Raw genomic sequence first — 25,265 nt, forward strand, 5'->3', positions numbered from 1 at the left:
TCATTACATACAAATTCACTTTAAAATTATTTATGACTTGCTTCCGAGATGCCTTAGAAGTATATCAAGCCAAAAGAAGAAAAGGTTACTTTTAAATAAATCAACTCAAATGCTCTCACAATGAAACATTTAATTTAAAAGGTAACTTTGAGTCATTAATGAATAATTCACAACTTATGGGGGAGAGAAAGAACAAGAATATAACCAACTTGATATAATCTATAATTATTGCTTTTGTTATTGCTCTTCCATATTTTAATAACCCAAAACTAGGTAATTTTAATCTTCCATATCACCATAAAGGATAACTTAATTTTACCCGTCTCTTATTCCATTATTTTATCTCATTAGCCGGGAAACCATCCAAACTAAGCCATTCTTCACAAATAAAAAATGCGTTTCCCTATCTGTCTCCAAACGACGATAGCAGATTTGAGGTATTGGTAATTTCGTATTACTAGCTTTCCAATGAAAATTGCAAAATGAAAAGAATTTGATGTTAGCAACGATTATAACTATAATTAGGATTGATTGTGTATATATACAGAATCCAAAAAATGTTATTCCATCCCTCCTGAAGACACTCAAAACTCGCTATCCTCAATGCCCTGTAAATACAGACTCTGATTTACCTGGTCTGCATGCACAGGAGCAGATACCAGAATTGGGGTGTACAAAAAGTGACGACAAAAAATGACTGAAGGGCATGGGGGAGAAAAAAATGAGATGTTACAATGTCAAAATTTGTACTCTTGGATATGTACACCGACTCTGATTGGGTATTAGCCATTAAGCCTCGCTAAAAATTGACTCAGATTGTACTCCTCTGTATATTGTGATTGGTCCCATAGCTCCTCCAATCCGCCGAGTATCGATTTCAATCTCTTCCCACTGCCTACTAATTTTGCGTCTCCATCAGAATTGTTCTCTGAACTCTTTACAGCATTACCACCCTATAAATGATCAAGTCCAAAGCATCAGAAAACAAATCATGTTAATTGGTCTATCAGGGAGTTCTCCCAAATTGCAATGGTTCAACCCTCACAAGAATGTTGCATACAAATTTCAACACCCTAGCCCAACACAAAAGCCCCCCCATCCATAAAATAATGTGACGCTAATCTTCTAGCAACATAAAATTGCAAGGAAATACATAAAACGCATAGAAAAACACAATGAAAACACATAATAATACTCAATCTTCATTTCACCAAACAACCCCCATTCAAAATCTACTATTCTGCATTTAGAGTATTCTAAACCAGCCAAGAACAAGTAGTCATACCTTTTTGGAGGTTTCTGCTGATGCAAATAAATCAAGCAACTGATCTGTATTCATTGTTTTCATACTAGCATTTTCAGCATTAATAACAGCATTAGCCACGGACACTTTGAATCTTTGTAGACTCATAACTTTCTCTTCCAAAGTACCACGCATTATTAGTCGATGGACATTAACTACTTTTTTCTGACCTAACCTGTGTGCTCTATCCATAGCCTGCAGGTTATTAATATAACCAGTAACATTACAAAAACAAATATTAGAAATTTCATCCTATTGAAAGCAAGATTGCAATAGCTCCATGCTGTTAGGCATTAAATATAAAAAGGCCATGCAAGAAGACAGTATATACCCATACCACTAACAGCTATTAGCTTGAGCTTTTAATAAGTTACTACAAGGTTGTGAAAAGATAAACCATGTTCTTTTTCAGAGTTTCTATAGAAATAGAAGACATTTGGCATGTGGCGGCCATAATTGTGAAAACAATTTTAGGTTTTTAAGTATATTATTAATTTAAAATATATTTTTCTCTCAGAAACCATACATGGACAAGATTTGTACTCTTTTTCATTAACAAGGAATTGATATATTTTTTCTTAAAAAATAGTTTCCTATCAAACCCTGTACTTTCTCTCATCAATCACAAGTGATTATGTTCAAAAGCTATTATTGCTATTTGCTTCCAGAACAAATCTGCAATTGGATTACTTTTGGACCCTGCTCTTTTTGACAAAAGTTGGCTCAAAACAACTTCAAATATCAATTTTTTCTTAAAAAAAAAAAAGTGATTTTTCACAATATCTTAAACAAGCCTCTAAAGCTAGACACAGGTGACAAACTACTATCTAGTACGTACAATTAGAATTGAATCTGAAAAACCTGATTAAAAATCTGTTGAAAGAAGTCTAATCCTAAAGCTAATTAAAATTCTATGCTGACAATTAGAATCGTCTTGGTCTGAAAAAGAAAACCCAAAGAAATCACCAAATGGATCATGATTACCTGATGGTCTCGCATTGGATTCCAGTCATGCTCCACAAAAACAAGGGTATCTGCAGATGTCAGGTTCAAACCAAGCCCACCGACTGCAGATGGAGAATTTCATATAATTTCCAAATATTAAGCTACAACTACAAGAAAAATAAATGGTTAGATAGATTAAGGTGTGCCAAAAGACCTTACCATGTGTTGTAAGCAATAAGACATCAATGGTAGGGTCTGAATTGAAAGCTTTGACAATTTCAAAACGCTTTTCCGATGCAACTGATCCATCCAACCGCAAATATGTGACACTGTGACACGAAGGAAATACCCAAGATGAAAACTCTGAATAAAATACACCCATCTAAAAGAATCATATTTCCATGCATAAACAAGCAGCAACTGTTCAATAACGAAAAAATCATTCAATGCAATGAAACAAGCATGGGAATCCAAACCATAATTTAATAGGTGGATGACTAGGTCCAGGAACTAACCTTTTCATGTGTGTCTGAAACAAATCTCTTTCAATTATATCCAGGAAAGCCTGCAAATAAACAATCAGTAAATCATTTCTTAATCTTTACAATAAAGGTAGCTCCAACTAAACAGTAATCATCACCTTATGTTGAGCAAATATCAAGACCCTATGCTGCCCAACGTTAACTGCACCCTCAGAACCTGAATTATCAACTCCAATTCCACATTCTTCTAGAATCTCATGAAGAGCAACTAATTTTGGGGAGTGATGGAGTTTGTGAAGTTCTGAAACAATATCAGAGCCAGCAGGAAACAGTTCTAAGAGGATGGGAGAAAGTGAATCTGGAATCTTCTCACCAGTGACAAGCAATGGATGACTACAGAGTTTTAGCAAATATTGGAGTGCCTGGAACATGGAATGTATTTCTGGGTGTTAAAAAATAGAAGGAACAATAGTTAACTAATAATTAAAGAAATATAATTGCCTGGAAGACATGTGAAGACGCTTTAGTAGAAGTGCCACTTCCTTCTGGTACAGCAGACTCATTCGTTGTTACAATAGATGACATTTCTTGTTTTACACGAGAACCAGAAAACTGCTCGTAAAGTTTATATTGTACAGGGCTCAAATCACAGTATCTGTCTTGAATTATTTTCTCTGGCAGATCAGACAAGACTTCATCCTTTGTTCTACGAAGGAGGAAAGGCATTACCTAGAGGACAAAAGTACATCTAATTAGAAGGCAAGAAAAAACAATTGTAGTTCAATGATAATAAAAAAGAGAAAATTACCTGCTTATGCAATGCCTCCATAGCCAGTACTCCTGCTTCAGCATCCTTAGCAGAGCATTTTGGATCTCTTGCAGCTAAAAGTGGTTTTCCATATGCAGCTTGGAACTGTTAAAGCCACATTAAATATTGTGAAAACAATTTTAAAAAGTACGCTAAAATGCATCGGTGCTTGGTAGAGAAAGTACTAACATTAAAAAAAAAAATAAATAGGAGCTAGATGGCTAAAATATGCTAAAGAAACTGAACAAAATATGATAAACGGACACACTATCATGAGGGAAATTTACAAATTTGAATGAACATTGTTTTATAGTACATTCTACATATTTTAATGGTTACATGGCTCTGTTGTGAGGGGAAGGAGTGTTACTGCGCGTGAGATAACCAAAATCCAAAATGGACAAAGCCAATGTCAAGCACCAAATAAATGCAAACGGCTAAGTAGATACTTTAGGGATTCAGGTATGAACACTGAAGAGGCCTACTTCTGCATCATGTTTTGATTTAATTATAAATAATTGGGAAGGCAAGCATCTCCGGAATTAGGGATCCCTCAACGGAAGTCGTGTCTCAGGAAATGTGCACAATATTCTACAAGAAATTGGTATGTTGGATACTGAGCCCAAGAATGGTGTTATTTATCCATAAAACCCCCATAGATACTTTAGGGATTCAGGTATGAACACTGAAGAGGCCCACTTCTGCATCATGCTTTCATATAATTATAAATAATTGGGAAGGCAAGCATCTCCGGAATTAGGGATCCCTCAACGGATGTCATGTCTCAGGAAATGTGCACAATATTCTACAAGAAATTGGTATGTTGGATACTGAGCCAATTGATACTTGTACATCCAGCTTCTACTATGCCAAAAGAATCCTATGCTAAACCAGGGAGATATTGAAGGTTGGTTAGGAAGCTAAGTTACTATCTAGAACAACGCAAGACATTTATTTTGATAAGCATGCTTAGTAAACTTCATCATTCCCCATGTGATAGTCATTAGGATACTCAGGTTAGACTTTTGAGATGTATTAAGGGATCCCCCATAAGAGGACTATTTATTGTAATAACTTCAATTTAAGTTGTAGAAATTTAGGGTAAGAAGGTTGAATATCCTGTAGAGTAACATTCTTTCCCTAACTAAGGGAAACCTATGTACAATATTATGAGAGCAGAGGAAACACCTCCCAAGCTAGTTTATCACCCAAATCTTGTGCTTCCGTTTCGATTTTAATCTGATTCAAGTGTATTGAGAAAAAAAAAGACTTATTCATAACATATTTAGTAATACTAAATTTCATTAAAAGCATGAATGACATTGTGGTCAATGACATTCCAGCTAGGCTTCGGTTGAGGACATATAATGACATGTTTACTTCTATCACGTAGCAATTAATAGACATTGGAATCAAAAATGTTGTCTCCAAAGGCAGTGCCACCCAAAAAATAAACCCAGATGAGGGTTTGAAGCAGTAAACGAAGCTGGGAAATATTTTTAAGTGTAACTTGAGCTGATCTAAACAAGCTCTTAGAAAGTGGACTTTAAATCTACCTCAACCCTACAAAATCAGATTGCATAATTTAGCAATATCCCTAACCGATATGAAATTTCCAACCCTCATACCGAGAGCTAGACATCCTGAATACGGAACTAGATATTTGCAGGTGGACTGATAGCGGGATATAGGCCCAACAAACCTAGCTTAGATTTTAACCCCACCTTAGAAAGATGAGTTTAAACCTAACTCAACCCAACAAAATCAACTTGTAAGGTGAGGTTTTATTAATTTATACACTATATAATTTAGTCATATATCTAATCAATATGAAATCTTCAACACAAGCATTCAAATAATATAAAGGGATATAATTCATTTGGTCAATGATAGGGATTTGGTATTAGGAGATGTTTAAGTCCAAAGTCAAGTAATATAGAAAGTTTGGTGAAGCATTTAAGCATTTGATTATCCCCATTAATGGCTATGGCTATAGCTTTTGAGGGTGGGTTCTGAACGAGCTTGGGTATTTATCAATTAGTATCGGAGCTGCCTGTATCTCGGAAAGGGCTACCAAAAAGGAATTTTGACCAACAAGGAACTTTGTGATGCGTCACTAAGTAAAGCATCACTTAGCAAAGCATCGTAGGATGAAAGCAGCCAAAACATTGGCTCTTAAGGGTAGTGCTATAATAGAGACTCACGTAATTTGTGAATGCCTATTTCCCACATCAAGTAGTATGTGATGCTCAGTGCGTAGTATTTAAGTGTTTAGTTCTCCCCCTTAAAAGTTGGCTTTTTGAAAGTGGGCTCACCAAATGCTTGGATGATTATCAGTCAACTATATCAACTTGTATAAGAACTGCACATGATTCTGACCTGCACATGGTTACATGACCCGAACACACCAAATGTATCATGGTTCCAAATTATAACGAAAACCAATCATGGGTTGCAGTATAAGATTGTAACAACATGAATTATCATGACAAGCAGCTAAAAGCTTCAGACCCTAGCATACCAAATGCACCATATTTCCAAAATTATAACAAAAAAACAATCAAGGGTCGCAGTTGTATTATTGTAACAACATGAATTTTAATGACAAGCAGAAAAACAATAGACCCTAACATACCAAATGTATCATGTTCTCCAATTATAACAATAACCAAGCATGGGTTGCAGTATATTATTGTAACAATATAAAATATAATAACAATCAGCAAAAAAGGTACCTGTCTCTCGGTTCCAAGAAAGCCTGGCATCAGAAAATCAAAGAGGGACCACAAGTCCATTATATTATTCTGCAAGAATGGGTAACATTTATAAGATTAGTAGTGACAGATTGTAACTTAAATGAGATATAAACTCATCACAAACCTGTATAGGTGTCCCACTCAATATCAAGCGGTGTTGGGCTTTCAACTGTTTTACAGCAAGTGTAACTTTAGACTTGGCATTTTTTATTATATGCCCTTCATCTAAAATGCAGTAATTCCAGAGTAGCTGTCCCAGAAAATCAACATCTTTACGCACAACATCATATGATGTTATAATGACATTATGCTTACAAAACTGATCTCGAAGAAGCATTCGTTCCTGAGCAGAACCAACATATTGAAGACTAGATATAACAGAAACATCAATATACTTCTCTATCTCAAAGGCCCAGTGCCCAACTAGAGTTGATGGGCAGATAATTAAAGATGCCAGAGGATCCTCATTCCCAATTGTATTCCGATGCTCAGCTATATCAGAGGCCACAATTGCTGATGATTGAAGTGTCTTTCCAAGTCCCATGTCATCACATAAAATTCCATGAAGCTTGAAACGTTTCAAAAAAGCTAACCAATTTATGCCTTCCTGCTGATACCTGAAAACACAAGAACAACGGTATAATAAAATATAAAAGGTAAATGCAAAATTAATAGATCGCAAATATTAAAATATAAAAGGTTTAGATAAAAAAGTAACTAATACAATTATACTTGAAACGTTTGCAATGAACAAAGTAACTAGAGAAAAAATAAATTAGAAGGAGAGAGAGCATGGTCTCGGATGACAACACTTCTGACTTGTCATCTTTGCTGCAGAGACTTCAAACAGAACTTCTTTTTTTATGCGCAATAGCAGGCGTTATGTGAAAATTTAACACTCAACTTCACTATCAAACCATACTTTCCAAATTAGAATATTAAACCGTCTTCTCTCCAAAGAAATATTAGACAAGTAAGTCCAGTTTACCTCCTCAATGTTACTTTCAATTCAGTGCACAACTTGTAATCTTCAATATGAGAGTTGTCAAGCAGTTGCTCTAAAAACTGCAAATCTTCTGCATTTCTAGATACACCTTCCCCTAGTCCAATTGGTTGAGGAAGGCCCCGAGCCAAAGGAAGTAAAGGAACAAGAGCAGCAAAACTATGGGTCACACTCTGTCTAACTGACTGATCACAATCACTCATACACCTCAAAAGTGGAACCACCAATAGAGGAGCATAAGGGACCAACTCTACACCCAACCCCTGAACTAGAAAACTAATCAACATGCCTGCACCTTGTCGAGCATAAACAGATGATGAATCTTCCAACATTGGGATAGCATTTTCAACCACAGCTCCCATAACTTTCACAGTCATTGACTGTGCCAGGGAAGTGATGCAGCGTGAAGCAGCTAATCTAACAGCAACATGAGAATGCTGAACACACTTGAAGATGCATGGGAGAAGTGTCAACAGTTTTGGCTTCAACTCCTCTGTTAACACGGGAGCAACAGAGCGCACCACCTACAAGAAAACCATGTCGTATATTAAGCAGAATACTATATGCAATCACTAAAAACGTTACAAATGAATAAGGTTAAAGGGGAAGAATTATTGAACTAGTAATCAATGCAAAAAATGTATTATAAGTCCAACAAACAGGCAACATTTCTACTTGAAGCCATTGAACTGCAGGGTAACATAAAACACACAATGATACATAATTAGAGAGAGATAACACATTCTAAGAATGTTTCAATACATGTAACCAAAAAATTTACTACAACTTTTTCTGCACCTTGTCATACAGGTAGTAATGCCAACAAAAGGAAGAAAGGTTCTTTACATCGAATATTTCCAAGGAATTTTACCTTGGCAATTTTTTTAATAGATTTATAATCAACAAGGTACTTATTTTAGTTAGTCAACCTCCGTAGGAATCCAAAATAATGTTCAAAAACTTCTATTCAGCAAACAACCTAAGTTAGATATGATTCAACAGTTCATTAAGGCAAGAGTGTAATCATAGTTATGGTTCTTAGAAAATTCAATACCTAAACCGCTTTCCGCACGCAGCAATAAAAAAATGAAATATATTCAGCTAACAGAAAAGTGTTCTTCTGCATGTGCTTATAAAAAAATGCATATTTGGAATCCCCCCTAGATCTCAACTAGTATATTTGCATGTCCATCACCATAATGCTCTGGTTCACTGGTGTTTACACAATCATGGGTACCACCAAAATTTTTTAACATGCTTTCATACTCTACATAATCGCATGCATAAAGAAAAAATTCATGACATAAAAAGTACAGCGGAGAGATTAATTCAGTCTCAACAAACGACATTTGTAAATCATTTTGTTAAGAAAAGACAAGTTGTACCGGCTGTCAGTGAAATAATATTGAGAATTAACTACTTCCCTCTGCAGTCAGAAAAGCAGTCCTGTAAATCTTTATAAAAGATGTTTTCTAGGCAGTCTGAAAAGTCTAATAGATACAGGTTCCCATAGTCTAAACTTGTCCTGTCATCCTTCTTGTATACACTTTTTGCTAACACACACACACATATACATATATGCATATTACTGCTGATTAAAATCACCCACTCAAGCAACTTCAACAACTATAAATCTGTAAGTCTTTTATTTAAAGCCTACAGATGGGGGAACATTGTGAAAAATAAGAAAATCCATTGCATTTGTGTCTTATCTTCAACTGTTCAATCCTACATTACAAGAAAAAATTAAAACTGTATCCAAATGCTCAGAGAAGGACATTTTTTTTGACAATTTAATCCCATTTTCTGATACTGCAGTCTAACTCATTTATTCACAGCTAGTGATGCAAAATCTTACAATTGATGAACCAAAAACACAGATAAAATTTAAAATGCCAACCTGGATATTGTTAATCAAGGTCTGAGGATCACTAACAGACTCAATAGACACAGTAACTTGCTTTTCCTCAGTGTCCTCTATAGGTTTAAGAACTTCAGTAAGGCAATCCCACAGCTTAGGAAGCTTATCAAATAATGATGCACCAAACTTTTCACATAGAAGCCTCAATGAAAGCTCAGATCCTCGTCTACTTAAAAATCCCTCCACCTTCGAACGATCTTCACCAGCTAGCACATGGACCTTTGACTTCTGTTTGCTCACAGGAGTTCTAAAAGACAGAAGACCTTGGTCATCGATACTCTCAATGGTACAAAGCGATTTGGCTTGAGGGGTCTCAGAGGGATCCATGCAAGTTAAACTACATATATTCTTAATTAATTTATCATTGGGGCAAGGTTTACGTGCAACACAGTGATACATTAGCTCAGCAAGGGCTTCAGCAGACTTCATTTGGAGTATTTCCTCCTGAAAGTTGTCATTTTATCAAATATCAATAAATTAAACATGTAAACAAGCAAAAGATAAACAGAAAAAGCTAAACCAACACCTGCTCTCGTCTGATAGAAGCCATCAAAGGTAAAATGATTGGTGTAAGTCGTGTAGGAAATTCAGACATCCAGACAACGGCAGCCGCAACTGCAGAAGTGACTGTAACATGCAAGTTGCTCTGCAAATCATCAGATGAACAGTAAATAAGCAAGTCAAAATCATTGCCGACAACTTAAAACACATGAAATACAAAACATGTAATACGAACCACTTCAAGAAAGTTCAAAGTAATAAATTTTTAAGTATACCTGAACGCATTTTAAATATCCAGAAGTTGTCAAGAGTCTCTGTTTGGAGGATTCAATATCATCCATGATGTTCTTTGCCAAGGACTCATTTGCAGAACTATCATTACACAAAGCTGGAATTTTTGAAGCAAAACCAATAGCGTCATCCACACTCAAGCGGTCCAACTCAATTTGTGTTGCTGTCAATAACTCATCAAACATACCAGAAGACTTGACTACATTTAGTAATTGACCAGCCTCACTGCGCATTTTTGCATAAGTTCTGGAAAGCTCAGCATAAGGAAGAAGTGAATCTTTTGTTGGGAATGCTGGGTCAGAACATGCTAATAAGTCCAGCAACCAACCTTTGAGGGCACCAGGTATACCATCAAGGTTTTTGGACGAATTCTTGAGCTTAATCTCCTTGAACAATGAAATAAGTACCATAGATGCAACCTAAATACAATAGAAAAAATTAATGGCAGGTAGGGAAGGCTGAAGTTTGCTGAGCTGTATATTTATGTACTCAAATACGTACCTGGCGTTGGACACCAGAGAAAGAGGTTAGAGAGCTCCATAGTGGATCAATCACATATTTTAAAGAACCCACTGGCAGCTTAGAAGCAAAATATCCCAAAGCAGTTGCTGTAACTACTCGGGTATGAGTAACAGATGTGTCCACATCAGCACCGACAACTATCTTAACAGAATTCATAGGAACATCTCCATTTCTATCTTGTGGAATAGTTCCTTTAATAGAATCAAGACTAAATTCCAAACCCCGTTCATTTTCAATTTTTGCAGCTCTCATTTTAGCAGCTGCTCTAATTTGACTTTTTCGTGGAAAAGCAACTGGCCAGTACATCTTTGAGGCATCTAATGCTGATCCAAATGGTGTAGATGCAAGTTCAATCCAAGAAGACCCGTAAGAACTTGCAGCCATCTCCAAGTCCTCCATAGAACACTGCCATTAAGCAGGCAGACAACTAGTTGGATTAGAAAATAGAGATATCAATTCAATACATGTAAAATTTAAACAACCACGACCAAAGGTGGAAGACTATGGAATCACTTTTTAGGGCGTAGAGAAGGGAAGAGGTGAGCAGAAAATTCTACAGAAAAAATGGACCACTGTAAACATCTATAACACCACAACAATGATTGACTAGATACATAAAGTAGTGGGAAGATTTACATGAAACAAAGCAAACTTTCAACATAAAATACTTTGATGAAAAAAGAAGACAATAAAGAATCAACGTCACAGTCAATCTGTTCAAACTTAAAATAAATATTCTTTAAATAAACAATTCTAAAAAATCACTTATTTATGCAGACAGAATGTGCTTATTAAAAAAACAGAAAATTTTATATTTTTAAAATAAGCAGATTAAACGCATTCAAAAATTGAAATCTGTTTATTTTATTGAAAGACGCTTAAAAAAGTAAGCACAAACAAACCAGGCCATTATCAGAACTAGACACATAGAGATGGATTGTAGTCTACTCCAGGAAATATCATGTAAAGGTGCATTTTTAGTAGCTTTATCAACTTAAATGACCAGCCAGCTAGCACATGTATTTACAAAGCCTCCTAGAGGTCTAAGAAACATGGTAAAGTAAATTATTACATGCTCCAGCTTGAAAGAGATTGTTGCAATAGTAGCTGAAAAGTATAACATGACTACGTTGCTAGGATAATAGAATAACATATTTTATATACCAACTGGTTTCCATAAGAATTATCACTTCTCTAACCCCTTGTTCGGTATAGTAGAGGGAAAAAGAGGTAGCAGGAGAAAAGAAAATATATAAATAAAATAATAGTGGGTGGAACCCACTGTATTATTTCTCACCATTCTTATTCATCTTTCTGTCTCTATCCTGACTTCCAATCAAATTACATAACTTTCAAAATCCTCTCTTTATTACTCATCTATTTCTACTCTACCAAACAACTAAATATTCAATCTCATTTCTTAACTATCCTCTATTCACAACTTATTTCTTTATTTCTATCTTCTCAATTCCTGCCCTCAAAACCAAACAGTGCCTAAGAGAGGAACACATGAATGATCATAATGTGCACGCATGTAATATTACTACTTATTTTAACATAGTACTGTACATGATTTCTGAAACTATATAAACTAATTTCGTTTAACAGTTAAAATATAGTCCTGAAAATATGTTTATCTCTCCATCACAAAAGCTGACAGAATGTGAAACCAGATGAAATAAACCTTCTTTAGGCCTTGTACAAAACCAAATCTCATATACCTGAACAAGGAGACTCCAAACTCTCTCAGAACATTGCAAAATATCTTCATTTGTTTCCAATAGCAAATTCTGGAATACGATTCTAAGGGTATCTCCAAATATAGAAGAGGGCCAGAATGAAGCACCAGACAACTCAGACATGCTTCTTTTATATCCAGCTTCAAGTAGCCTCTCCTGAAGATAGAAAATTCATGGCAAGACATCAACAATTGTACCACCTTTTGTGAGAAAGAAACCATTTGATAAATACATTTGATAAGATGAGATTCAATTTTTTCACTAAAAATCAAGAAAGAAAATACATACCAAAGTCCGTATTGCAGAATAGCGAACAGATGTGATACTATGCCTCATAAAGGGCCACAAACGTTGTGCCAATGTTGAAAGCACATAAGGATTTTCTTCTCCATCGCCATCACCAGAACCACCACCTCCATTTTCCATTTCCTTGTCTCCCAATCTCAAAACTTCATACATATTTGGCGCCATATCTTCTTGAGAATAGATTTCTGCCAGTAGATTCATTACACTGCAAACAGATAATTAACATATTAATACTAATATACCATTGTAAAACAATCATTTGGCCTCAATACAACGTAAACCATAGTGCAAAACCTAGAATTAGAGGTAAGCTTCCGTTTGAAATTATAAAAACCATTTATTCTCTGCATAATCTCTGAACTAAAATAATGATGAACTTATATTCATGCGAGTACTCTGATTCAGCTACTTCAAAGAATTAATTACAAAAAAAGCGTCACATTTACTTGGAAACAAATTTAAGCTATTAGTTTAGCAAATGATAATTAAAAAATGGTTTAAATATGTTTTAAACCCATGCAAACTATCATTACCTTTTGTTCACGGAATATTATTTTAAGAAGGTAATTACATATAATATAACTTTTATTTCATAGTTATACATCTGCCATTGTATACCTAAGGAAAGATTATTGTCAAAAAAATATTCAATATAGTATGTTAAATTGAGTAATGATATAAAAATAAGAGTATTGATTAACTTTTAATTCTTAATAATCAGTAATTCCAAAAATATGAAACATATTTAATATCTTTCCTATTTCTGTCTATTTCTGTCTATGGAGACAAAATACTATCTGTGATATATTAAATAATAAATCATATTACAGTCATTGAAAAATACAAAAATATAATAACTAATTAATAATTTTTTTGTTAAACATAGCAATATTAAAAGCAAATTATTGAAAGACAAAAAATAATGATATATATATATTTAGCTTATTTATATCAAATACTAAATATATTGATATTTAGCTTATTTATATCAAATACTAAATATATTGCTTAATTCAATTACACACCTAAAAATAAATAATTTAATCATCGTAATCTGAAAAGCCAACCTAACTATAGTTAATGATGAAAGATCAAAAGATGTGAAAGATTCAAACCCGACAAAATTTAGCAAGGACATCAAACAGTCATATTTGCAGAAACTAAAGTATAGTTAAACCTCAAAAAATATCTAGCAAGCAGTAAACGAAGAATTGTAATATAAAAAAAACTTTCACACAAAAAAAAAAAAAATCAGAGAAAGTAAAATAAGTAGTTTAATCCTAGCAGAATAAATATGTTGGTTAAGGGTGCAATGAAAAGAAGAAAGGCATTTTGCGTGTGACACAACAGTTACTTGTTTGCGGAAACCAAATAAAAAAGTTTTATTTCATTGTTCAAAATGTTGGCTTTAGTTGAATCCTGAAGTATAACATAAGGTGACCCCATGCAGGAAGCTCCCACCTATTTAGGTACGGGCACGGCAAATGTATGCTTCCGTAGTCAAGCCACTAGGCAATAACCTTACTGCTGTGCCAAGGCTTGCACTCATGAAGTATAACATGACAGAATTTAAAATCTTCCTAATTGTTTTAAGAATATTTGTGACTTGGATAACAAAATTGAGTAGACAATTATTAAGTCAACATTTAATCAAAAATCATCCAAAAAATAACCTATGGTCCACTCACAATTTCATCAACTTATAGGCTCTGTTGTTGGGTATAATTATTGTAATTAATATTCATTTTTATCATTAGGTAGCAAGTACAAATTCTTAGACTCTTGAGATTTGTATGGTCTCACTTGAAATCCCCGTATTAAATGTAATGAACCTTATATTTAGGACCAGCAATCTTCATTTTGTATTTATCAAATTAAGAAATAAAAATTCAGTCTCTTCAAAATCGTTTTAGCGTGTATACATTCTTAGTATGTAACGGAGTCTATATTTAGGAGCAGCTACCTTCCTTATGTGCTTATCAAATTCAGAAATAAAAATCCAGTCACTTAAAAATCTATAGTTTTCAAGTGGCTCTATAAGTGATGGTGCATTGAAAACTAATCAAACAAACAATCATTATATCTAACAAAAGGGGACACCATAACTAAGATTGAAAGGTAACTACCAAAACTTTAGCCAGTAAAATACCTGCTGGTGGACGGACTTAAATCATCCAAATCAAGCAATATATCCCATAAAAGCATCACAATTGAATGCAATGTTTGACCCTGCAAGGAAACAATTGCAGATGCAGCAGGTATTAAAGCATCAGCAGCAACTGCCCGGACATCATCATCTGGGTCCTCCAATCCAGATTTACAAGCAGGAAGAACTCGTCCCAGCAAATCAGACAACATCTCCTAGCATCAGTAAAAGACGCATCAAGCAAAACAAAAGCCAGAAGGAACAATGCAAAACCTGTCTCAAATTTTAAGCAATAAAAAGCAAAGCAGCACATCAATCAAGAAAAGACTACTAGGTTTTCATAAATCGAACAACACCCTACACCAGTTATGTTCAGTTACAGCTTTGTAATGCCTACAACTGTCATCAACCGTTGAATTAAGAAAAACACGAAAATAAGAATCAGATGGGCTCTGGTCTGAAGTTTTTCTAGCAGTGTAGTGTGCAGTTTATTTAATATGTCCTTGACGGGGCAAGAACATATCACTATCAAATTGAAAATGAACACAGCAAAATCTTATCAGCCTGCTATCAGTCCTACACTTGATATAGATATTTTTTCTTTAGAGTCAAATGGTGTAGGCTCTCCACTCCGGTACTAACTACTACTGAGTGGATGAGGGTCTTTTACCTACTGTTTATATTCTATGGATATCACATTTACATCCTTCATAGACATCATTTCAATTTGAACATATAAACAGTTGACCTCACCCCTCAAGTGAACCATTAGATTCAATCTTCACAAACTTGGGAATACATTAAACAGCTATACCATTGTTGGCAAAACAATAAAACCTAGTCAAAGTCATAGAACCAAATGTGACTCAAGAATCCCCAATAAAACTAAACAACCTAATCATTTTCAGAATTCCAATATAACACCAACCCTATCCTACCAGGCAAACACCATATCATTTGGACAAAGAGAATTCTATTTTAAAAGCAAAGAGGATTTAGTCAAACAATCATTTGCATGCAACACAACCACATCAAAAAAACGGCTATTAATCCTATAAAAACTAATATATCCAGCTATATCCAAGTAGAACAGAAATACATAGAGTTTCTGTACAGTAAAAGATTAGGGATCCAGAAACTACTAACCATAAGCTCATGACCATCTAGATTGAGAAAAGAAAAGTAGGATTATTGTTCTTTTTGTATTCGAGTAATCATCCCAAACATATCCCAAGTCTTCCAAATATTTATATTTTCTTAGTTATGAGAAATTGGTAATAAACACAAAAAAAATGTACTGAGCTAGAATAGTTTGAAAGTCATTAGTTTTCATTTTGCTGATTTATAGTTTTCAAAATATATTTACACACAAATATAAGAAGCAAATTAGGCTTCAATGGATCAAGGATGGGAATAAGACAGTGGAAAGAAGAACCCAGGGCCTTCACAAGAAAAGAAAAAAAACTTATACTCAAGGAAGAGTGCGGTAAAAAAAATTTAAACAGTTAGATACAGAATATTTTATAAATCATTACTGTATATAAATATCTAACAAACTGCACATGATAAAATATGACAGAACAGTGCCTGTACAGAGACAGTGGCGGGAAGAACCCAGATGGTCTTCACAAGAAACAAACTTTTATATGCAGAAAAAGGGAAATGAAAAAATTTAAACAGCATAGATAGATGCACTATTTTATAAATAATTACTGCACATAATATCTAATAGACTGCACATGATAAAATATGACACAACAGTGCCAATATAGAGAGAGACAGAAGTATCAAAGATAAATGGCAGAAAACAGATATGCACCTGCCGTACAGCAACCAAATATTTTATACCAAGAAGACTGCCATGACGAATCTCCCATTCTGGCCTACACTGAACAAAAGGCAACAACAGAAGCATAAAGATTAAAAACAAATCTAAGAGAACACAAACCAAAACCCATCAAAAGAAGAAATTGCTTCAAGGGGAGGAAAAGCACAGAGATAGTATGAAAAGGCAAAATGCATCTTTAAGCATTGTAAATTACATTATTAACTGGAAGAAATTTGCAGCATTAAACAATGTTTACCTGCATTCTCAACAATATGTTCAATGTTTCATTTACTAGTGCCGGATGCATATACTTAAATGCAGCACCTAAAGCCTGTGCACAGGTTTCACGCACTGGAGCAACAACCTGATCAGATACATAATCTCCAAAGCTGAAATAAAATAACAAAATATGAATAAAGAAACTTGCAGATAGGAGACAGCTTTTAGGTATCTATTTAATAAAAGAGTCATCAATAGCACATGGAACTACAGTACTTTGGAATCAGTTACATAAACAGAAGTTCAGCAGGATCTAGCTCATGCCTTAAAAGAAATAAACGAACAAAAATATCATACCGATCAAGTGACAACACGCACAAAAAGCGTATCACACAATCTTGAAGAAATTCACAGTTTTGAAGCCAGGATCTTCTAGCCACTTTAACAGAGTTCATCAGCTCACAGTTCTGAGGAAGATTTCTCAGCGCAATAAGATTTCCAGAGGGCATCTGATTGTCATCAAGATGACCCTTCTGTTCTGCTATAATGGCAGACTCTTTGCATGCATCACGTGAGCCATCAGAGTGAGACTCCAGATCCATGTCATTGGAATTACCATTAAATTGCCCGTTCCCGTAATCCAAAGTTAAATTGCATCCATGGGTTTCAGAAGTGATATTGTTGCAAGTCATCACACTATCCATAAAGTTTGGTGATGACACATCTTCAAGTTTTGGCCTCTTCAAGTTTGAATCAAACTCATCAGCTGAAACTTGCATATTTAAATCAATTTCCCTCTCTCTCTTCAATGTGGTTGGTATACTTTTGTTTTCCAATTCAATAAACAGGGTCCCACCCATGTGTGAGTCAGGTTTAAATACGCCAGCAGAAGCACCTTGATGTGCTAAAATCTCTCTCAGTGCCATCACGCTACCATGTCGTACCTCCCAAACTGCCGACAGCATTTGAAAAATAAGCATTCAAAGAAAATAAATAGATGTGAAAATATAGCAGTAGATGAATATCAACATTCTTTTATCAAATGGTACAAAAAGTGACAAAGGGCGAAATGTTTACCAGGATCAAACATATCTATAATAAGTTGCTCAACAAAAGTATGGAAAGGCCATTGCCCATCCCCATCATGCTCAAAGCCATCGTCGTCATGATTAACATCCATGAATACCTGAACAAAATGATGCATTAAAATAATTTCAAATCACGCCTTGTCATACGAGATGAAAAAAGAAAAAGAATCTACTCGTTTATTAACTATTTAGAGCTTAAGATCGCATTTTCCAAGACACCAACACACCAAAGCTTGTTATCCTGCTTAGGTGTAAAAGGTTGTATCATACAACAATAACAATAGGATGGCAGCACGAATAGCAATAACAACAACCAATAAAAGTTGAATAATTATAATAATTATTAAAAATTATTTGCTGCCACCAATGACAATAGGAGTGCCATGAAATCAGAGGGACGCCCTAGAGGCCAGAAATTATCGTTTAACTGACGAGAAAAACAGAATACTACCTTACTGTAATTCAGTGAATCAGGACATGTGCCTTTTGGAGTCAAACTTTGAGCACCTGATGCCTCTGTACCTCCATCTTCACACCAGCTTTTTGTCTGGTCCTTTGAGTTTATTTTTGCTTTACGCTTTAAAAGATTCAATTCTCTTGCGCTTGGCCACTTTGATTTGACACTAGGAACCATGTTTGCAACCATTTTCTGGATGTTATGTGCAGAACAAGAAGTAAAAACTCTACGATCAATCCCATTCAGATGTGGGTCTGATTTGGACACCATAAGATCTTCGTCTCTTATTACATCACTGATATCCATAAATTGTTCACAGACATCCAAACCTACATTAATTGAGAGGAGCTTCTAGAATCAGGAGCACATAAACTTAGGGTGCATTAGTATAAGTTTGGCATGGGGAAGGTCAGAGTTCAATGATATAGTTTTCTTTGAGTGTGACTTGAATAAGCTAATCGTTTTAGCTTCAATTGCTTTTTTATATGCTTAAGCTTTATATGAACATAATCAACAAATAATTATGCATGTTTAAAATTAAAAAAAAGCACTTGAACAAATAGACTTCTAAGCTAATAGAAAGTAAATTAATGCCTTGTTTCAACTCCTTTAGATGGGGAAAGTAAAAGGAGTATCAAAGCATTGAAAATATATGGCAAGTACTCCTTTTATTAAACCCCATAATACAATTGTCACCAAATCAACTTCTCAACAGTTGTCCATTTACATCAACTAGAGCAGATATTGAGTTAGCATATGCTACACAAGTTTAGCAATCAACTTATTTCTTAGTCATCATTTCAATAGCACTTCCTGGCCAATGACACACTACACCATTAGGCATTCTTACTAACCTAAACGACGTCGAAGATTTTGCTTCTGTCGAACCAATCGCTCCTTTGGGTTCTTTATACTATCATTTCCAATATCATATTCCTGAAATGGAGCAAGAAAAATATTTATGCAATAGCTGCACATGCAATTGAGACAACAGAAAACCTCAAGGAATTGAAATTAAAACATACAAGTACATTTATAGGCTGGGCTCCATGAGAACGTGATGGAAATTAAAAACTTCTTCTATAATTTCATAACCAATGTAGTATCTTGAAACATCTAATTCCAGTATAATGTAATCAGATTAAAATAATCACTAAAAAAATTATGAAAACCATTGGAAGGAAGGATGCAATTCTTTGGTAGTTTGAAAAATAAGCTGTAGTTTGGTGCTTGATCTTTTTTGCTGAAAATCTAGATCATAATCAAGTCTAGTAGCAATTATTAGAGGGAAGAAACAGATTTAGATTTATAAAAGTTTTACAAAGTAGAGAAGTACTTTTTCACACTCCTTCTCTCCTTACTCCTAGACCATTTACATTTCTTCTGTCTGTATTATATTCTTTTGGATGAAGGAAAGCAATTAATATGTATGGTATTTTTTAATCCTAACATACCGACAACAAGTGATAAAATATTTGTGTGTGAGAGAGAGATTATTGATCTACCTGCCCCCCTGAAGCTAGTAAGGCACCAAATTCAAGCACCTTGTTCATATCAAAGCTGCCATCAAGGAACAAAGTTAATATCTTCCAAATAAAATGCATTCGTCATAACAGAAGCAGGGCTAAACTATTTTTCAAACCATATCAAGTCATAACTTTTCAGTTCATGGTACTCTCTAGATGTATTTTAATTTGGAACAGATTTTTGTAGTTCAGTACATAGGTTTGGGTAAAAACTTTGGGCTAAAACTCAGGCATTGTAAAGTTTAAGTGCAATTCTTTGGTCCAACATACTGGAGTACAAAGCCACAAGTTCTAAAGATGTCTTTTAGCCCTTGAACCTTTTTCATATAATTTTGCTTATTTTTCCCTTCAGTATTCAGCCCACAGCTTTTTCAAGATATTTCTAGTTTTTATAAGCAAGGAATTGGGCAGCCTGGTGAGCACCGCCAGTTTTTTGTTTTTTATTATTTTTGTCTTCGATGTTGAAGGATTACTCCCCTTACCTGTACCTTCCTTCTTTTTCTCAAATAGAAATATTTTTTATGCCACAAAAAAAAAAATTATCAAAGAATCATTCTTTTTACAACCTTCTGAATGAGCTTCCTGTAATTTTTGATTGTAAATATGGCCATGCACACAGATCCTCAATGCTACAAGATATCCCATTCTCACTCATTTTTGATACAACAGAAGCAAAAAGTTCAGTCAAATTTATATGCTTAACATTCTCAGCAATTGATCCAATTGCATGAGCAGCTGCAACTCGTGTATCCCAATTTTTACTGCGGAGATATTGAGAAACCTAAGCATCAAATGAAAACAGGGTGTTAATGCCCATTATTGTTATCAGCATTAAATAAAAGAAACAACCATAAGTATTTAATGATTATCTTGTATAGCTTTCAAAACATGCTGAAACTAAATTAAATCAAGTTACTAGATGCTGTTTCAACATTAACCTGCTCTTTTTACAGAAGCAGGCAATCATAACCTTTTGCTGAAATTTTATTTTAAAAAAAATTATTAAATAAAAGAAGCAGCAAGCAAACATTAAGAACTTAAATCTTGTTTACTTCACAAAAGAGGCTAAAAAACATGTCAAAAAACTATTCCAAAAGCTTGAACCATCACAAGCAGGTCCAGAAATGGTTTCATATCTCAATATTTAAACATAGAGTCCATCTACCAACAAAATGTTTTTGATAGCAGAGAGACAGAGATAAAAAGGTACAAGTACATTACAATGAAGACAGTACATAAAGGAACATATTACAGAAATAGAGTATGAATAGAACTTTAGCAAAACTGATACCTTCTTGAGAAGACTGGTCAAGTCTTGAGGATGTGATTTTGCAATGTCCCCTATCTGACGAGCAGCGGTCAACCTTGTAGCTTGGGTTGACCCGGCTATAAAAGTTTGGTTAAAGAAAATTCAGGAAAAAACTAAATAAAGGATTAAGTAAATGTAGAAATAAGGAAATTGTGAAGGATACTGTCCAGGAGAGTAAGCAAACGCTGGAGCCTAGATGACTGCTGGGCCATAGCAAATCATTCCAAATGCTTATTTGCTCCCTTTGCCTATAATCTACAGTACAAACCAAAAAATATGCTATTGAATAAAAGCATTGATAACGTTTTTGCAACAATGCATCAAAGTACTTTCTACCTTTCAGCAATCTACATCCACATATAAGTTACCATTAAATATGAAGATTATCAAAGGCATAAATAACTTTGGTAACATCAAGTCATGCACTCTGTAGTCATTCCTAGGACTAGACACACTTAACATCATGGAAAAGCAAATATTTTTTTTGCAATTTTCCAAATAACTGTAGACTCTACCTGATAGTAATATTTGATAGGAATAATACAAATAACTTGTTGGAAATATGGATAATTCATAAACAATATAGTAGAGAGGATCTTGGTTAACATTGAATGACTCTGTTATAGACAGGCATGTCAAACAATAGACTACGGATATATAAAAGTGATAAAAATACTGGTTTCGTTCAACCCATGGTTATCAAACTCGCGGGTTGACTCGTACACCCGTCGAGTCATGACAGTGTTCACGGGTTAACTCGTATATAAACTCGTTTTTTTTCAAACTCGTAGTGAACTAGGAGTAAACTCGTCGACTCGTACCACTCGCGAATTCGAGAGGAGTCACCGAATTCGAAGAACGAGACGAAATGCCACAAAAACATGTTGTTGGCTTTCGGATTTTAAGCCCAAACCAAAACCCCAATGCTCCAAATCGAAAATCCATGCGAAAACAGAGATTGAAGCCCAACTCGAAAACCCTAATCGAAGAAGAAGAGAAGATAGAACTTGAAAACATTGACCTATTTCGAAATCTCAGCTCCGGTCATTCACGTCGCAGCTCCGATCGTCTCGCACGGCAACTCTGATCGCCTCGCGTGGCAGCTCCGTCGGGACGCTAGTTCAGCGGCGTCGTTGATCCCTCTTTCTCTTTTTCCTCTTTTGAAGTAATGACATACGTATATAATATATATTTCTTTGTTTTTTTATTTCATTTTTTTTTACTTTAACTAATCATTATATATATATATATATATATATATATATATATATATATATAATATATTATATATTTTTCTTTGTTTTTTTTTCATTTTTTTTTTTGGCTTTCGTTGTTGTTCTGTTGCATATATATAATATATATGTAATTTTGTTTTTTATTTAATTTATTTAATTTATTTTTGGTTTTCTAAAAATTAAATTATTTGATTTTTAATTGATTGAGACTGGTTTATAATATTTGGAAGTGAGACTGGCACTATAGCAAGTATTTTAATAAGATGTAAAATAATATTTTTATATAATTCATTTTATATTAAAAACCTCTAAATTCATTTAGGTTAATAATATTATAAGATTATACTTTAGAAATTAATGGTTATATATATAGTTGTGGGCTTGAAACATACAATACTAGAAAAAAAAAAGTTTATGTTGTAACTATTACAAACAAAATACTTAGTTTTATTCTTTTTTAAAAAGTAGCTAATTCAACACAAATCAATGAAATATTCTGTATTTTTCAATCTCTAAATGCTAAGGTTTTTGAATTTGCTTAAAAGTTAAATAATTCTAGAGGTCTCTATTTTTGTACCAATCTCAAGTAGGTTCCCCATTTTTATTTGATTCAATTGAGTCCTTATTTTTTAAAATTTAGTGCGATCGCTTTCTTTCCGTTAGTTGTCTAGTAACTGTGCTAATTATGTGACATGTGTCAGCACGTGGTTCTTTTGACATTTTTGACTTTTTTATTTTTTTTATTTTTTTTTATAATTTAAAAAAAAAACAAAATTGCCACGTGTCAATCTGGCATTATGCCACGTGGCAGAAATAGTGTGATGTGGCAGTACCACGTGTCACTGGATGTGAAAAATCTTAATGTAATCCCTATATTTGTTATTTTGTCTCAATTTGGTCTCAATTTCGTTAAAACTGAATCAATTTCGTTAAAACTGAATCAATTTCATCCCTATATCAAATTTAATTTTTATATAAATTTATAATGGTATTTTTACTATAATTGATATTTTTAACAAAATTAAGTTTATTTAAATGTATATTTTGTATTGAACTTTATTTAAATATTGTTTCAAATATTGATGTATCAATAATTTTTATACTTCTAATATTGACAAAGGTTAGAATTGTTATAATTTTTTTAAAAAAATTTATATTTGAATTTGTAAAATTTTTATTTTTAAAACAACTCTAACATTTATCTATAAATTATGGATATATAAATATTTAAATTTAAATTTAAATAAATATCAGTGCAAAATATATATTTAAATAAATTTAATATTGTTAAAAATACCAACTATAATAAAAATACCATTGTAAAATTTATATAAAATTTAAATTTAATACCGGATGAAATTGATTTAGTTTTAACAAAATTTGGACCAAATTGAGACAAAATAACAAATATAGGGATTATATTGAGACTTTTCACATCAATAGTGACACGTGGCACAGCCACAGCCACATCACAGTCTCTGCCACATTACACAATGTCAGATTGACACATGACAATTTTATTATTTTTCTTAAAAAATAAAAAAAATAAAAAAAATAAAAAAAATAAAAAATAAAAATAAAAAAACCACGTGGGCACATAATTAGCACAGTGGACAACTAACGTAAAGAAAGCAACAAAATTTCAAAAATAAAATAAAAACTCAATTGAATTAAATAAAAATGAGGAGATTTACTTGAGATTTTGCTACAAAAGTGAATACCTCTGAAATGATTTAACCTAAAACTAAAATTAATACGATGGGATCTTAGAGAAATTTTATAATAATTAATGTTTTTTTTATGTTTTATATTTAGCAACAGTGGGACCCATTTAATGATGACACATAAACATACATCTAGCTATCTATCATCATCTATATGATGAGATCATGATTCAACAGTCAACCATGAAAAAAGCCACTTTTTCTTCTCAACTCAACAGAGAACACAAGCAAACCACATCACTATCATAAATAAATAAATAAATTGGTAAAATAAATTATGGGATTTTGTAATATTATTGTTGCACTCAATATGTATAGTTTTGATGTTGGGATAAATTAAAATTACCAATTTACTGATTTTATAGAAAATATCATTTTTCTTAAGATAGTGTTACAGCCGTTATTTTTAGTTTAATAAATAAAACTATCCGTATTTATCAAGTTAAATGCTGATTTAAATAAAAAAATCACATTAATAATAACTAATATTACTTTCTAGGATTTTCTTATTTTAAGATTAGATTTCCATTCTACTCTTTTAAATAATGTATAATATTAATTTTAATATATATATTGACAATATACTATTTTTAAAGACTATTATTAAATGAAAAGTACGTTTGTATAAATAAACTATATAGTTCTCTTACAAATATTTGGTAAGGTCATCAGTATCTTTACCTACGGATACAATTTTTTAAAACTGCTATAATATTATTTTTCAATAAGACTATTTTATGTTATATTTACACTATTATATAAAAGAATAGTCTTTAAAATCACTGTATTTTATTTTTTAGTAAGACTATTTTATATTTTATTAAATTAAAATAATTCTTTTTTCGTGACAGAAAATAATGATGTAATTCCTCTCACGCAAATAATAACTAATTAAATTTTCTTTTAAATATAATTATTCTTCACATTTTATAAGATTATACTATTTTAAAATATGTGCATTAAAGTACAATTTTTTTTTCTTATCATTCATGTTTATTGAACTTTTTAAATACAAATATGTAATTAAAATTAAGACAAATATATTTAGCCAATGTCAAATGTATTTAGCCAATGTATTCTATTTAACAAGGCCATTTAATAAAAAAAAAATTATACAAGGTTAATAAAACTAAAAAACACAAGCCAGATTTTTTTA

The 25,265-nt window shown here is 33.2% G+C and overlaps 1 protein-coding gene across 2 annotated transcripts; it reads right to left on the bottom strand.

The window, feature by feature from the left end:
* Positions 1-492: 492 nt before the first annotated feature.
* On the bottom strand, positions 493-22,357 carry RGD3 (ROOT GROWTH DEFECTIVE 3). 2 transcript variants are annotated; one of them, XM_028050359.2, is made up of 29 exons: positions 22,172-22,355; positions 21,314-21,405; positions 21,133-21,227; positions 20,408-20,622; positions 19,821-19,875; positions 19,170-19,251; positions 18,310-18,644; positions 17,848-17,956; positions 17,128-17,722; positions 16,808-16,940; positions 16,543-16,611; positions 14,727-14,938; positions 12,560-12,782; positions 12,254-12,427; positions 10,512-10,937; positions 9,995-10,429; positions 9,745-9,864; positions 9,198-9,662; positions 7,283-7,821; positions 6,419-6,911; positions 6,274-6,342; positions 3,539-3,643; positions 3,232-3,459; positions 2,889-3,152; positions 2,764-2,813; positions 2,468-2,577; positions 2,288-2,370; positions 1,286-1,498; positions 493-953 (listed from the first exon to the last, which is right to left on the bottom strand). In XM_028050359.2, the coding sequence occupies exons 2-29, from the start codon at positions 21,360-21,362 to the stop codon at positions 783-785; spliced, it is 6,117 nt and encodes a 2,038-aa protein (XP_027906160.2). In that variant the 5' UTR covers positions 21,363-21,405; positions 22,172-22,355; the 3' UTR covers positions 493-782. The 2 variants fall into 2 exon arrangements, 1 of the variants encoding a protein (XP_027906160.2); XR_003599778.2 differs by lacking the exons at positions 493-953; positions 1,286-1,498; positions 2,288-2,370; ... (1 more) ...; positions 2,764-2,813; positions 2,889-3,152 and adding an exon at positions 5,854-5,917 and having other exon boundaries at positions 3,295-3,459; positions 22,172-22,357.
* Between the last annotated feature and the right edge of the window lie 2,908 nt (positions 22,358-25,265).

This window comes from Vigna unguiculata, chromosome 10, assembly GCF_037176805.1.
Source record: "Vigna unguiculata cultivar grain cowpea cultivar isolate G323 ecotype 2 chromosome 10, ASM3717680v1, whole genome shotgun sequence".
Lineage (NCBI taxonomy): Eukaryota > Viridiplantae > Streptophyta > Magnoliopsida > Fabales > Fabaceae > Vigna > Vigna unguiculata.

Coding starts and splice junctions, on each gene's coding strand:
- RGD3 (XM_028050359.2), bottom strand. CDS start 21,362: ATGGCCCAGCAGTCATCTAGGCTCCAGCGTTTGCTTACTCTCCTGGAC. Junction 3,460..3,538: donor TGGAGGCATTGCATAAGCAG/GTAATTTTCTCT, acceptor TTTGTCCTCTAG/GTAATGCCTTTCCTCCTTCG. Junction 3,153..3,231: donor CGTCTTCACATGTCTTCCAG/GCAATTATATTT, acceptor TCCATGTTCCAG/GCACTCCAATATTTGCTAAA.